The 15,865-nt window shown below is 41.6% G+C and overlaps 2 protein-coding genes across 12 annotated transcripts in view; both read left to right on the top strand.

The window, feature by feature from the left end:
- The window catches only part of LOC132264349 (uncharacterized), a 54,682-nt gene extending 45,431 nt beyond the window's left edge, over nucleotides 1-9,251 (top strand). For 9 of the 11 annotated variants that reach the window (XM_059764512.1, XM_059764511.1, XM_059764510.1 and 6 more), the window contains 7 exons: nucleotides 366-521; nucleotides 1,130-1,369; nucleotides 5,628-5,828; nucleotides 6,336-6,484; nucleotides 7,407-7,502; nucleotides 7,892-8,089; nucleotides 9,139-9,251. In XM_059764512.1, coding sequence (XP_059620495.1) covers nucleotides 366-521; nucleotides 1,130-1,369; nucleotides 5,628-5,828; nucleotides 6,336-6,484; nucleotides 7,407-7,502; nucleotides 7,892-8,089; nucleotides 9,139-9,228 — 1,130 coding nt within the window. In that variant the 3' untranslated portion in view covers nucleotides 9,229-9,251. Of the gene's footprint in view, nucleotides 1-365; nucleotides 522-752; nucleotides 813-1,129; nucleotides 1,370-5,627; nucleotides 5,829-6,335; nucleotides 6,485-7,406; nucleotides 7,503-7,891; nucleotides 8,090-9,138 lie in introns of all 11 variants that reach the window. The other 2 variants (XM_059764514.1, XM_059764519.1) reach the window with 2 other exon arrangements.
- An 81-nt stretch (nucleotides 9,252-9,332) lies between these two features.
- On the top strand, nucleotides 9,333-13,744 carry LOC132264351 (uncharacterized). Its single transcript, XM_059764521.1, has one exon. The coding sequence runs from the start codon at nucleotides 9,364-9,366 to the stop codon at nucleotides 11,197-11,199; it is 1,836 nt and encodes a 611-aa protein (XP_059620504.1). The 5' UTR covers nucleotides 9,333-9,363; the 3' UTR covers nucleotides 11,200-13,744.
- The last annotated feature ends 2,121 nt before the right edge of the window (nucleotides 13,745-15,865 follow it).

Genomic DNA, 15,865 nt, shown 5'->3' with positions numbered 1-15,865 from the left:
TCAGTAAAAATAATAAAGAATGTTGATTTTCCTTGATGGATATGGAAATTGATCATATCGACATTAACCTTACTTAATAACACAATAAATTTCTTCAGCCTAGTTGCAACCGCACCCTTAATTTGCGATTAATTATTTGTGATCACACATAAATTTCACAACATAGAAGCTTCAATTGTAAATTGGATGATAAACTATTCACAGGGCGTTTCAAATTATTAATGATGCCGCTGATCTGTTAACCAGGAATATAATTAGGATTGAAGATTGAGTGTAGAATCATAATAAGATATTGAAATGGATAGATTGTCTTCGGGCATTTCAATGCATTCTGACTGAGTTTTAATCAATAACGTCTGTCTCAGGACACACTCGCCAGGGACTTCGGTGTCGGATCTGCAAGATGAATGCTCACGCGGATTGTGCGTCGCAGCTTCCCAAATGCCAAGTCAAGCAGAAACTACTGAGACGACAGAAGAGCACCTCAGAGATTGAGAACAGGGTTGAAGTGGAGGAAGAAAGTGAGTATTCCCGCATGGTTTTCTCTCCTTATGTTTACCATTCACGTTCGGTTCTTGATTTCCGAGAGCTTTGCCTCCCCACAACTCCCCAAAATCAGAGCCTCCCGTATTTGATCGATGATGGGTGGGTTTGAGAGAGGAGGAAAATATACGATTTCCAATGTCTTTTGCGGTGTAACAGTAAAAATCGAGATTTTATTTTCATATCTCTATTAAATTTCCTCTTTGAAGGGGAAGGACCAAGTCTCCTCTCGCGGCAATTGTCAACGAGACGAGAATCCTATGATTTAGGTACCCAGGCAAAGATTTGGCATGCAAAATAATGATGATGCTTTTTGCGGCGATAAATAACCGAGAACAAAATGCTTTCATAGTTGAAATTATTGTTTTGCCTTGCAATATTGTGGCTCGATCGAAACGTATACATGCCTTATATTCGGCTGAAGCGATTCGAGCGACTAACAAGAGTGTGTTTTTAATAACTAATGAGTTGCTGTAAATTTGGCAAGCATATTATGCAATCGTCTGGGCATCGGTTGATGATTACAGTCGCTGGGCACCTTGAGTGATGAATAATGCGCACTTTTCTGTTCATATCTCATCTGTAGAGCCCAATGAGATAGACCAAATCTATCAGGTATTGAAACAGGCGGGGGAGATCTCGAACAAGGGCAGCGAGAAAACGGGCAATGGCGGAGCCGCAGCGCCGCCGGACATTGTTATCAAGGCGCCCGAGTGTCCAGAGCGCTCAGCACTGCGACGCGCGCCGCCCAAGCCAGCGCCCCCGACCGGAGCGCCGCAGCAGCGCCAGGGCCTCGTGGCCCCACTGGCCGATGTCTCGAGCTCAGGTCCATTTGCACCTCCACAACTCTTTAGCGTCCACTGGCGTTTGCTCTCGATCTGCGATCTTTCAGTGACAGCATCTCGAATGTCCTTTTTGCCTCTACATCTTCTTCCGAATTTTTTGAGACAGAAACAAATTGCGCTTCGTAGTCGCTTACAAAATCACTTTATAGACTCTTTGCAGCATTTTTCTCCGTTGATATCCGTCAATTCAAATGATCACACTATTAGTGATTCTGTAGTGTCTTTTCATTTTATCCGTTATCATTCCTCTTTAGTGTCTCTCTACATGTTTCTTTCTCACTATCACCTTCTAGATATTGCTCTCAGCCTCAGTCTTGACCTGTCTAGATGACATTTTTCGTCTATGTCACTGGTGCAGATGATCGGACAATCACATTTTTCTGTTCATTTCGAACTCCCAACACACTTTGTATCCGCACACAGAGTATTTTTCTTTTTAATTCCGCAACATTTTCCCTCATTTTCCCTCACTCAATCACACTGGATTGGCTTGAGTTTCCTTAGTCTCTTTATTTTTCTTTCTTCTGTTGTGCCTTAAGAGAAAATGGAGTGGTTCGGAACACTTTGCAGAAAAATGCGAAGCAACTTGATGAATGAGCTTATCGCGCGTAAGATTATGATCTCTTCGAATGTTTCGCAACAAGTTTTTATGCAGTTGTTTTTTTAAATTGAAAAGGTGTTGCAATCACAAATAACTGAAGCTTTGAGATTGTATGTAAAAGCTCAAGAAAAAAAAGGTTTGTTTTAGGACACACCAGAAGATTGAGTATCGTTTTGAAATTTTCAATAGGATTTTAAAGAAATAGTATTGAAGCATGCAATGTAGAAAGACAAAGTTTAGACAGCGCCTTAAGTTTTTCTTAGCTCATTAGTGAGTTTCTAGAAGTCCTTCAAATTTTCTTTGGGGATTCAACCTATCTAGGCTAAATCTTTCTCAAGTTCCGCGACTGATTTCACAAGCTCAGAAGCAAATTTGATATGTATTATTGAGTTTAATCGCCTCACTTGTGATTTTCTCTGAGTAAAGAAACTGGTAATAAATTTTATGCAGGAGAATTTATAGCAATTTCACTGCTAATGGTCATTGAACTGGTATAAAATGTTGCAATTAATTTAAATTTGGACTTGAATCTGCTTGATATATATATCTTGAAATCCACTGCATTGGGCCTTTAACAAAGTTGATGCAGAAGAAAGTAGGTTACTTTTGAATGCAACAACCTCAATTTCCTGGTTGAAACTTGCCAAGTGAATTTCGGCCAAAGGCGTCACACACTTAAAGCATCAGGAGACACACACACACACACACACCACAAGTACGAAACATTCAACAGAAGTCATTAGTTTTATTCCTTGTGTTGCTGTTTCCACACACAGATTGCCGTATTCCGGTCCCAATGGTTGCAAATAGCACCACACCGCCGGGAGCTTTTGACACCGGAACAAGGAGACGCCTGTTTGCAGGTTTCCGCCCACTCTCAGGTTTTGGTCGTGGACGCTTACGGTCTGCTCAGCATCGGTCTATATCGCTTCCTGAAAGTAATTTGCAATGTATCATCATCATGGGCGTCTCATTCCGTTCTTTACCTTATCTTTCATTTCTGCGTCTTTTTAATCACACCACTTTGAACTCTGTCCACCACACACAATTGATGACATTTCTTTTTGCCACCAAATTATTGTATAATTACTCCCCGAAGTTTGCTCCTCAAATGTCCGTAGAGAATATTTTTACATCTATGTGTGTGTTTTTCTTCTCAACAATATTATTAATTTTATACTATTTATTACTCCCATACAAAACACTGGAAATTTCCTTTGATGTGATTCTTTAAGAGTTTCGTCCGTCTTCTCTCCACTTTCGGTTTCTGCCAAAGTTTACATATCGATTTTTCCTCTATTTCTTTCGTACTAGTAAAATTACATTGCCAGGAGAGAAGATTTCATGTGACTTTGTTTTTCAGTGTAATCGATGCACAATTCAACCGAGGACTTTATTTAATTTCCGCTTCTTTTGAGGTTTCAAATTAATTTTCTTTTCAGACTAACCTCCGTTCTGTTTGGTTTTCTTACATAATGTCGTGCTTGAGTGTGTTCTATTTTTTTTTTATGTTTGTTTACCTCATAAGGACTGTCGTTCTTTTTGGTCAATACGTGAAAATGTAACACATTTCTTTTCTTCTTTTTTCTCTCCCCTCCTCCATATTAATTCCAGAATCAGGTACGGAGGGAACGAGACCGTTTGGTCAGCCCCTTTGCTTGGTAGCTGAAGAGGTTGAAGATATTCCGCCTCCCAAGAGAGGAGCTAGAAAGAAAGTCAAATAAGACATTGTGTGTATTTTGTTGAATTTCTTTTCTTTTGTGTAATGATACATCGCAATTCGTTTAGAATGATAAATTTTGAGAGAGAGAAAAAAAAACATTAAAACAAAACACGCTGGAAGGAAGTAGATTCTGAAAAATTGTTGCCGTAATACAGTTTCTTATGTTTTTTTTCTTTGTTTTTCCTTGCCAAACACATAAAGTTGCAAATTGACGCCAAGTTCTGTTCAATTTTATTATTAGAAATTATACCTGCAATACTTATCACACTATAAATAGTTTATTGTTTCAAAACATTTTCATATAATCGTGGATTTTTTCTCACTTTAGTTCAATTTATAATGTGAATTTATTAATAGGCACCAATTGAAAATCACGATTATTTATATATACTGAAATTACTGTAGATAAAAATGGATAAAAAAAAATTCTTTGAAATAAGTCCGAACCATGCCATTATGTTGAATTTATGTTAATTGAGAAATTTGGGCAAAACTATAAAGAGAGAATCGGTGAAAAGTCGTTCAATACTCATTATAATTTTCAGTTCAATTTTCACTTAAAATGTTTATGGTTTATATGTAGGGAAATAATTGTATATAAAGATGGAGGATATTTTCGAGAGAAAAAGTCCAAGCCATGCCAAAATGTTGGGCAAAACTCCAGAAAGCGCTCTCGGAGCATAAATAACTCTTAATTAGTGAGAGAGAGAAGATCTAGAAAATTTGCACGTGAAAGCTAGCCAAGTCGTAATTGAATCTTCACCGATAAATTTCTGGTTTATTCTGTTATCTATTTCTAATGGAAATTTAATTCTTTATTAATTTATCTTTTGAAACACCCGCCCAGAATCTGTGATAACACATAAAGATTGATTATTTTAGAGCGAGAATGAGAGAGGGAGGAAAATTGTAATGAGCGTAAAAATACATTTTATTTCTTCGTTACAAGTCATTTTCTCTTCTTTTTTTCTACACTTAATTCACTCGATCTTCATTTTCAACTGTTTTATTTCGCACTTCTGACTCTGTCTTTTGTGAGTCGGGAGTTAATATTTAATTATCCACGGAAAAAATAGCAAACAGAACACTGTCTCCCTCAATGTGATTGTGTCGACATGTGGAATGTTATAAATAGAGCTGAATGGTAGAGACAAAGTGTCTGCACTCGTGAGCTTTTGATGTGAATGTCGTGACGTAAGTATTTGGTTGCCCGTTGAGCTTTTCTCGCATCTCTGTCTCCGAATGGCAAGGTCTGTCTGTGTCATCCACTGAGATTGCTAAATCACATTTTGTGCTTAAATTCTGCAATTTGTCCCTCACGCTCAGCGAAAATGTAGAGAGCTTTTTTTCCCTTTCTCTCCGTCAAATTCGAAACATTTTTACAGCGCGCAGTGCTAAAAATACGAGCTTTTATGGAGGAATTTAATATTATCTGACTTTCAGAAGGGAATGTTGCCATATAATATCGTCTCGATTCTCCTGTGTTTTCAATATGTGTGGAGCAGCAAAATGTCAAGCGAAAAGCTATTTTGGCACTTAACCCACTTTCCAGTGGTCTAATCAGTCCGTGTTAGATTACCTGCTGCTGGAACATCCCTTAACAGCTCCAGTTCACATCATTAGAACAAGGATCCGCATAATGTCACAGAGAGTTGGTAAATGAATTCTGCATTCAAACTGGCACACAGAGTCTCGAAGACGTGAGAGAAAGGGAGACCAAATGTCACTGAGAGAGATGCTTCTTGAATGCTTACTTCTTGCTCTGCAATGTTGCAAATATTCAATTTATCAATGTCTATAGTACATAGTTTTTGTTGTGTTACTCTGATATTGAATTATGGACGTTATTCCGGAACTATAACTGTCTTTTTCCTCTCTTCCAATTCGTGTGTGCCACTTTTTCTTGCAATACAAGCAGCCCCTCATTCGCCGCGACGCCAGAAATTGAATTTGCGAATGAAGTCGCTGAGCTTGGACTCGCCAGAGTCCTCCGAACTCCATGGCCAGATGAGACGACGAGGTGGTCACGCGGGACCGTCGAGCTCAAACTATCACGGAGGATCAGGAGGCGCCTTGGAGCACAGCACGCCCCCGTCGAACAACAGTCGCCTGCACTGTGAGTATATTAATACTTTTTGCATTGAAAGCTGTGCTTTATTGATAATGTCGGCAGAGTTTAACACTGTACAGTGGCTCAAACTCTGACTACACCTTCATGGGTAGTGTCAAGTGTGTTTAGCTTTTCCCCGAAAGCCACAGGATAACTGTCCTCACGAGAGACATTGCAGTGACTGCAAACATGTTTGATCTAAAATACCTTAAACCCAAATAGAGGAGTTCATGTGCACTCCTAATCATCTCATGTCATAATGCATGAAAAGTCTCTGAATGAATTTGGATTATGACGAATAAAATACTCTGACAATCTCATTTCTATTCTTGCGAAGATTCTTGTGTATGGAAAACAATTTACCCATATTGTAGACGAAGAAAGTTTTCCTTATTCTCTTGTAATCAGAAAATTACCATGACATAAAGACTTCACCAAGAGGATATTAAACCGATTTCTAATTATTTAATTGGAATGAATTTTAGAAAATCAATATCTTCACTGTCACTTCAGCTCCATCGAGTCCATCGCAGCAGCAGCGAAAGCTTCTGTACGCCAACCGAGGACTCCGCACAGGATCAGTGGACTTGCCAGACGACGTGGAGAAGAGCCTGTCGTCGGCCAGCACCTCACCTTGTCCATCTCCCGTAAGGCAGAATCAGGTGGCGCATGCTTTCATTGATTTTATTTCGCGCATTGGATTCTTTCGCCTGAAGACTCACGTCAAGTGTGAATTTTTCACGATGCCGTCAAAGTGAAATTGCCATAATCCATTTTAACTTGATGCGAACCGAATCCCGATGGCTAATTATTAATGGTCAGTCGCACTGCAATGGAGAAAGCCGATCAATTATTTTCCGAACATCCAATTCAATTAATATTTAATATCATTTCCACGAATGCCTGGAAGCTCAGTATGATGGAAACATTTGATGGTACATCTTTGTACCATGTCTTATCCTTCAATTGATCTGTGCTACATCTTTATTCAGTGCACTTCAGTGTGCAAACACAGGCGAGTGCATTATCCTGTTGGAATTCCCGAGGGCGGATGTTTTCCTGGACGTTCTATATTGTGACATTATTTGAATATTTAGAGAGCTCGGGATGTATTTCGTTGGGATTTATTTGTTGGTAGTAACACGGCTTCCTGGAAAGCTCTTGATTGCATTTGCGAATGAAATATTTGCACTTATTTTTCAACTCTCAGCATCACACAAGCCACTCAGAATTTGCAAAAAAAAAATGTCAGGTGCACGGCTGTGATTGAGTGATGTCTGCAAAAAAGCACTAAATAAACTAAATATGAGTAGGAATGTACATTAAGCTCAGAGCAGAAATAATATTTGGCCTCGAGGGCATTGAGGCGACATTTCAGGAGCAAACAGAAAATTATAAACTGCATTCATGCTTACTTTGTCGCTTCTTAATAACATTTGCATTGCTTTTCTTTCTACATTCAATCAAAATTTATGTGATATTCTCGCAACTTGAAACATAAAGATTCATGAAAAAAGTCTTTAGAAAATCAGCATTAGCGATTATACATATAATGGTGTGTATTGTATACTTTTGGCCGAACAGAAACCTCATCGTTTGCTGCCGACGAACCTCTATGTTGTGCTGTACAACTTCAAAGCGCGCCATCAGGATGAACTCGACCTCAAAGCTGGCTACAAGGTGAGCCTCATTCACACTCTCCCAACCAGCAGGAGTGTGGATATGATAGACGGGTGGAAAAAGCCCGCAGGGAAATAAGAAAATTAAAAGGCAATCTATCGTACATTTTGACGATGCATATTTCGCACTTCACACACGAATATTCAGCCTTTCGTGACAACGCTGCCAGCAAAATGATTTGTATCATGCGAGAACTATTGCAGTGTGGATATTTCAGGTGGAAAAATATCGAGTGACCCAATTATTGGGATTGATTTGGAGAGCTTGATAGATAAACACGATCTCTGGCCCGTGGCTGGGATCAATTACGCTTGTTACACTTTGCAACTGAGTGTGTTGGGTGGAAAGCGTTCCCAAATGTGACAATTAGGTGTGTTCCGCATTTGCAGGTGACGGTAATTGACACGTCAGACACCGACTGGTGGAAGGGAAAATGCCTGGGGCGCGTTGGATACTTCCCATCAAAGTACTGCACAAGACTGGCTGCTGGCGAGAAGCCTCTGCAGGTCACCCACAATCTACAAGTCAGTGACGGCGAGCGTGGCGACAGCGGAATGACTTTGCTGCGAGACCAGATAGTTATTCAGGTATTGCCGTTCCTTTTCCACTTAGATTTTCCCTTTGGAGATACATAATGTGCTTGTATATAAAATAGAGCACGAAACATTGAAATAATCCCAGGACATTTGTTAAGTAAATTGAAAATATATATATAAATTTAAATAAACGAATAAATTGACTCACATTGAAAGTGCTGTACCAAAATACTCCGAATAAACTTTATGGCTTCTTGTGTTTCACATTTAAACTTTGGGAAGAACGAATGGCAATCATTTTCCCATTTATAATTCCACTACTCTATCGAAGGATATATTGTGTATTCTATTAACATTCAGAGCTATTGAATTATTAGCGATTCATTCTCCCAAATGAAGGTAAGACCTTCAAGTAAGACCCGTAAATTAGTAATAAGATCTCAGTGTTTTCTCGTGAGCACAAGTCGCTACATTAGCTCCACTTTCAAAATATTTGACTTTAGCACTCTGAGACAGGATTCTACACAATGAAGCTACATTCTGTCAATTAAATTTGAATATAATTCAAGAGAATTTAAACTATCACCTTTCTCAAATGTCTATATGATTGTAACAATGATAAATGAAGACTGCCAACAAATCTCGTGGAGCAAAACGATTTCTCTCTCTCGGATGTCATTATACTTTCTGCGTTCCGTGAAAGCTCACACATCAATCTCGCGCTTTTTTCCCCATCCTGAGGGTGAAAAAAAAAGTGAATGGCACACGGAGAAAATTTCCATTGGAGACACGATAAAAAAAGTCGTTTCTCGGATGAATTTTTCATCTGCAATTGCCTTCAATGATCTCTCCTTATTTTCTTTAAGGTCAATTTCGCTCCATTCCTCAGTGGGTGAACTTTAATTTTTCATCGTAGGATTAGTGAGCTTAAAATGCAAAGAATTTCCATTATTCCACTCTCTTTCTATGCTTATTCTTCGGTGCCATTATTTATGTGGTGAAATGGAGGGAATTCAAGTCACTCAGTATAATGATATGGGGCATTTTGAATATGTCTCAGACTGAATGTCAGTGGGTTTTCATGCTCCCCTCGTTTGCAGGTCGGCGAGGAAGTGGGCGGCATGGTCATGGTGCGCTCAGCCGAGAATCGCCAGGGTGTGTGTCCGGTGAAGTATCTGCAGGAAGTGTGACAGCCAGAGCCTGTGAAGCCGGATCGGGACAAAAATGGCAACGAAAAGTGCGACACGGGACGCAAGAGGGACAAAAATGCAAATTATGAGCGTCACAAGCACACGGAGAGTCGGCGGAAGTGTGCCAATTGTCGTATGGAGCGCGATCGTGAGAAGTGGGAGAGATTCCGGGAGAGCAAATTGGAGGCGATGCGTCTGCACAAGTACAACGTGGAGCGACGGATGCGCTATGACTGCAACACGGACAAGCGCTACTGGAGTCAGCGGCAGGACAAGCTCAAGCGGTATCCCAAGCAAGAGGCTCTCGATCCATCCTGGTACACAGACAATATCTACTCCAATCAGAGCGTGGACGAGGAGGATGATTTCAGGGAGTTCAGAGGCGGCAGGCGGATGAGACGCGGATACGATAGGAGGGATTACAATGGAAATAGCGACATGGACAGATTCACTTTCATACCAATCAAACCGACAACGCCGACGAGATACGGCGAGTTCAAGTATCCCAAGTCCAGCAGCTACTCCTTCGGAGTGTCGTCGTACGAGAAAGCCAATCCACGCGCTCTAGTGCCTAAATCCCACTCATTCAGTGTCACCCAGTCCTCGCCAAAGATCCACAGAGACGTGCGAAACGGTTACCCACCGGATGACTTCCACTTCCGCCGGAGGAACTACTCTTACGGCGAAGGCGGGAGCTTCCCATCATCATACACTCGTATCTGCGATAGAGATGGTTGTGTCAATGAATCGTGCCTAGCCAAGGAGTCAAATATGATGAGCGTGCGAAACGATCTCCATCGACCTGACGAGTCAGAAGAGGACGATCTTCCCCTGAGCATGTGGCGCTTCAAGCGATACGCCAAAGACCGAGCATTGGCAGCCAAGCAACCGCGCAGCAGAAGGTTTTACTATGGTGAGGACTTGTCGCACAACGACGACAGCAGTGTCTATGAAGACGCACAGCTGGACTGCAACGAAGATCGCTCAACACGAACTCGAAGCAGCTTTGTGGACGAAATGGAGCAGCTGATTTGCTGTGACAGACCTAAGAATAGAAAACGCCTTTCTCTGTACGATGACGATAGCGTATTTCAGATATCTGACTATAGATACGGCGCAACGAAGACAAAGAGCATGCTGGAAGTGAAGCCGCCCAACAAGTACGACGACACTTCCTCTGATTCCACAGACATCGAACTCGATGACTTCAACTTTGACTTCGAAAAGTACTGGGAAGAATTGGACAAATCACCATCGCCCCAAGAAGAGGACTTTCAATTCAAGAACTCCAACATCATTGGACGGCCAAAGGTGAAGAATAGTAATGCGGAGCGCTACAACAACGGCAGTCTGATCGACGAATGCATACCAAGTGCCGAAGAATTGCTGCTTTACGAACCGCCGCCGCCTATTCTCAAGACGCCTTCAGCTTCTCTAGATCCACCTCAGCCGGAGGGTTACATCAACAATCTGGCCTACAATGAAGCCTACGGTGCTGACTTTTACCAACCAATGACGCCGGTGCACAAGATGTCTCAATTCACGCACAAAGTCTATCCCGAATTGCATCCGGCGCACCACAAGTATACGAATTTCTACCCTCAGGAAGCATTTGTCCAATCACCACCGCCTTCCAACGCTATCAGTCTGATCAACAACATCTTCTCGATCTACAAGCCCAACAAGTATTCACCCCTGAATTGTCATACGCAGCAAATCAAGCCGGAGCCTTGCAAGAAAATCCTCATGCCCAGCACCATTCGTCCTCTCGGAGAGCACGGCTTCCTGACATCAGTTAAGCGACCGCTGCTCGTGAAGCCGATGCCCAGCCAAGAGCAGGCGCAGTTCAAGATCATCCCCGAGAAGACAGGCCTTCGGATTTCACCACTGTATCGATTCGACTTCGGCAGTGGTTCCAAGAAGAAGATGAAGCTGAAGAGCACAGCGCGACCGCTGCTCTTCCCACATTGACGCCACCTGGACAATCTTCCCACCTTCGATCGGATTCGCAACTGCCTGAAACTCCTCCTCGGCAACTGACGCTCCTCCGGAGTCTCTCCTGCGTGGCCACAAGTGTGATTCAAGTACGATAATGCAGAAAATACGGACAAGTGAGAGTTTCTTTTAGGGAAAATCCCTCGAGGCGCGAGTCTCAACCAAAACCCAAGGAAAAATGATAGTATTGTTGTTACTAAAGAAATATTAATAATGTTATAGCTTACCAGAATAGTGTGAGAGAGTATTTTTACTACATCCCATGATCATAAGGCGATTTATATGGACAAAAACAACTTTAAAAAACATTGTGAGACAACCATCAAATGCATGCTCTTGAGCCGATGCAAATGAAGCTACATAAGTAGGATCTTGCAAATTCTAGTCATTATTGAGTATTAAAGAAGTGGACAATTTTCCGCATTTGGAGATTGTCCAGTAGATTAGCATTTAAAAAATAAAATCTCTGAGGAAGGAAAGAGTAAAATAATTAAGGATACTTAAATGTTATGGACATTGTATAAATGAAAACATAAAATGTGACATAATTACGCCCGAATCTTATGAGAACAAAAACATTTATAAAATATTTCTGAATCACGGAACCGTCCGTTTTGCACCTTCACCTCCTGAACCCTGTTTTTGTGGACTTCCACCAGGATTTCCATCTCCGAACCACTCTGTTTCCGGATGATCAACACAGAGATATTATAAGATTCTCTATGCACAGAATTTACATTGTTGTCTTAACCTACTTTAGTGAAAACACACAAGAAGACTTCACGTGTTGCAATCTTCAATGATAAAAAAAAAACATCTTCTGGAGACAATTTTTATTGAATTTATAATCATTTGATATGGGAAACATTCATAAATTTCTTCCGTTAAGTCCAAAACCACTTCCTCAGTGTAAATAATTCAGAAATTCCGTGAGGCATTGAAAACCTCAGAGTGGGTATAAAAGAAAAGTTTAGACATTAGGAAGGATCATTTTCACATAACACAACACACAAAAAGAGAAAAAAACATTTGGTGTTGGGTCCAAAAGTCTTATAAATATCAAGCAAGCATTATAAATTTAAATATGTGGTCAGCATGAGAGAACTTATTTACATAATATACTTGCAGCAGCATTAAGAACTTAGGCTTCACCTCTGTTTCCAGGACAAGCATAAAATATTTAAGAAATTCTTCCACCCACACAAGGACGAGAGAAAGCGAAGAATTACCAAACATGTCAGAATACTTTTATTGCAGATTTATGACTTCTATTGCAAAGTTTCAAGTGGAAAAACTTTTTGGAAGATGTTTTGGGAGATGATAAAATTTATGTTGCAATGTTATATCTTTGACATATATAGAAATATACAATATTATTGTAGTTATATCGCTGAAGTAAATGTTTATGTCTGTGTGTGTGTGCGATTGTGGAGAAATCCCACTGGAAAATTATACACAAGGAAAAACCATGAGTGTTTTAGAGGCGTTAAGACCAAAGAGAAACATTTTACCGAAGAGAAAACTCTAGGATCATAAGATTTACAAAGGGTATACCTTAAACAATGTGATTTGTGACGTCAGTGTTATTAAACTACAACCATAATGAAGAAGAAATACCCCTTTCCTAACTGATAATCACCCTTATTTTCTAATAGATAAAATTTATCCAAATTGTAATTGAAAGTCTGTGCATGAGTGTACATAGGGCAGGAATCTGGTCAAAGGATGGCGAGAAGGAGTCATTAAATTGAAAGACCCATAGAGCACGCCTTTATAAAATGTTATTCATAATTATTGACTAGTGGTAATGTCCCCACTAAATGGATAAAATATGAAAAAGATATGAATTGTATATGTAATATTGTAACTTAAAATAATGAAATTTTAATTATACACGTAATTAGTTATACACAATGATTGTAAGCAAATTGCAGAAAGATATTTGCATTATCCACTGTGCACGTTTTCTCCCATGAAAACCACAAAAAAAATGTCAGAAACCCTCATAACTGTACATTATGCTGAAGATATCAGAGATAAATGTTGACAATTGTTAAATGCACCTGAAAGAGTCATACCGATTATTGTACGTATTGTAATTCTCCTGTGAAAAACATGTAATTCTGAAGAGATAAGAAAACGATTGAGGGCCACTAACAGAAGATACACGCATATCTCAAGATATGTGTAGATCAGATATTTCTTATTTTATAGTTTACAGAAATCATTCAATGCGTTTCAGGACATTTTTTGAACAAGAAGCTTATTCAATTTTGCGCATTTTTAGATCAAATGTAATTAAGGCAAAATTTGCATTTTATTAAACAATCATTCTGAATCTAATCAGTCTTAAAACACCCATAAAATGTATTTAGAGAGCATATCTCTAACACATGAAGAGCCTGAAGAAAGTTGCAAGAGAAATAAAGGAATAATCACTTTACTTCCACGGCGTTTTTGAATTATTTATCTACCATTTCCTTCGGAGAGAATCCCTCAAAAAGAAAAAAAGGTCTTTCTTTGCTGCATTATTTATTTGAAACACTTAAAACCCTGTAATATGCGCATATCACAATTGGAGAGGATCGAGAGGAGCTCGCAAGATTTAGCCGGTGAGTCCGCCCAGGAGTCCACCGATGGTGCCGACGACTCCGCCGACGGCTCCGCCCACGGTTCCGAGCAGGCCGTTGAGGATGTTGGCGATGGCGGTCGGAATGGTGACGCCGAGAGCCACAAGAGCTCCGGTCACGTTCTGCAGGAGAGACTGCAGCTCGGCGCTGATCGGGCCGACGACGGACTGGAGGACATCGACGATCTGGCCAGCGGCGTCGAGCACCAGAGTCAGGATCTCGCCCACGGAGCTCACGACCTGGATGAGGATGTAGCCCAGGACGGTTCCGAGGATCGTCACGAGCTGACCAACGCCGAGAGCGAGCTGGCTGACGGCAGATTGGATGGCGGTGACCAGTTGATTGACGGTGGTGGTCACGGCGCCGGTCACGGTGCTCACGGCGGTGGACACGGCATCGGTGCCAGCGGGTGCTCCTGAGGAAGAGAGAAGATCAGCGGCGTTCCCAGAATGGGGCGGGAGAGGACTTACCATAGGCGACAGCCGCGACGGCCACGAGGACGGTAAGAGTGGTGAAGAAACGCATGTTGCTCAACTTGCTGATTGCTGCTGGAACTGATGTCTTCCTCTGGTTTTCCGGCGCTTTTATACGCGATCTTCTCTTCTGGAGCTTCTGCAGAAGCTGCAAAAACAAGAAGGAAGCTCGTGGAAGAGAACAAACCGCTTGTTTGTCCACGAGGCTGCTCGAAATCCTCGTGCAAAATTTTAGAAAAAAACTCATTAGAGAAGATATTTTTGAGATATAAAAATACGAGAAATGAACTGATGTGCAAATATTATTGCAGATTTTATCGCAAAATGAAGAAAATTCTGATATACAAAAGCATATTTTTGAAGCCAGTTTTCGTCGGATATAGTACATTCATTATAAATATATCAATTCGACTCTTATATAATTTCTTAAGTAATATTTAGCCAATACACAAATTGATCATCTGTATGCGATTCTATTTTCCCGAGTTCTTATGGAAGTAGATCAATATTTGAGCATGTTTCTTTTGATATCATCTATTCACAATAAAGTGTGTGAAGAGAATTAATCAGCTCGTCAAAAAGGCGCCCGCGAATCTTGTGTTTAATATACTGAAGCATGTGTCTCAGAAATGTCGTCATGAACTTTAAGGCAACGGCAATTTCAAAAATATTTATTTATACATTTCTTCCAAATTTTCAAGCTGATCTGTTTCTCCACGAGTTTCTCGTCAAACACCTCAAAAGATGCACGAGGATTTCGAGCAGCCTCGTGGACAAACAAGCGGTTTGTTCTCTTCCACGAGCTTCCTTCTTGTTTTTGCAGCTTCTGCAGAAGCTCCAGAAGAGAAGATCGCGTATAAAAGCGCCGGAAAACCAGAGGAAGGCATCAGTTCCAGCAGCAATCAGCAAGTTGAGCAACATGCGTTTCTTCACCACTCTTACCGTCCTCGTGGCCGTCGCGGCTGTCGCCTATGGTAAGTCCTCTCCCGCCCCATTCTGGGAACGCCGCTGATCTTCTCTCTTCCTCAGGAGCACCCGCTGGCACCGATGCCGTGTCCACCGCCGTGAGCACCGTGACCGGCGCCGTGACCACCACCGTCAATCAACTGGTCACCGCCATCCAATCTGCCGTCAGCCAGCTCGCTCTCGGCGTTGGTCAGCTCGTGACGATCCTCGGAACCGTCCTGGGCTACATCCTCATCCAGGTCGTGAGCTCCGTGGGCGAGATCCTGACTCTGGTGCTCGACGCCGCTGGCCAGATCGTCGATGTCCTCCAGTCCGTCGTCGGCCCGATCAGCGCCGAGCTGCAGTCTCTCCTGCAGAACGTGACCGGAGCTCTTGTGGCTCTCGGCGTCACCATTCCGACCGCCATCGCCAACATCCTCAACGGCCTGCTCGGAACCGTGGGCGGAGCCGTCGGCGGAGTCGTCGGCACCATCGGTGGACTCCTGGGCGGACTCACCGGCTAAATCTTGCGAGCTCCTCTCGATCCTCTCCAATTGTGATATGCGCATATTACAGGGTTTTAAGTGTTTCAAA

Source organism: Phlebotomus argentipes, unplaced genomic scaffold (genome assembly GCF_947086385.1).
Source record: "Phlebotomus argentipes unplaced genomic scaffold, Phlebotomus argentipes genome assembly contig_32, whole genome shotgun sequence".
In the NCBI taxonomy this organism is placed as follows: Eukaryota; Metazoa; Arthropoda; class Insecta; order Diptera; family Psychodidae; genus Phlebotomus; species Phlebotomus argentipes.
Note: the sequence above shows the minus strand (reverse complement) of the source record. Positions and strands in the feature narration are given on the sequence as shown.

Bases quoted from the DNA above. Each gene is read 5' to 3' on its own strand.
- LOC132264351 (XM_059764521.1), top strand. From the start codon at position 9,364: ATGGAGCGCGATCGTGAGAAGTGGGAGAGATTCCGGGAGAGCAAATTG.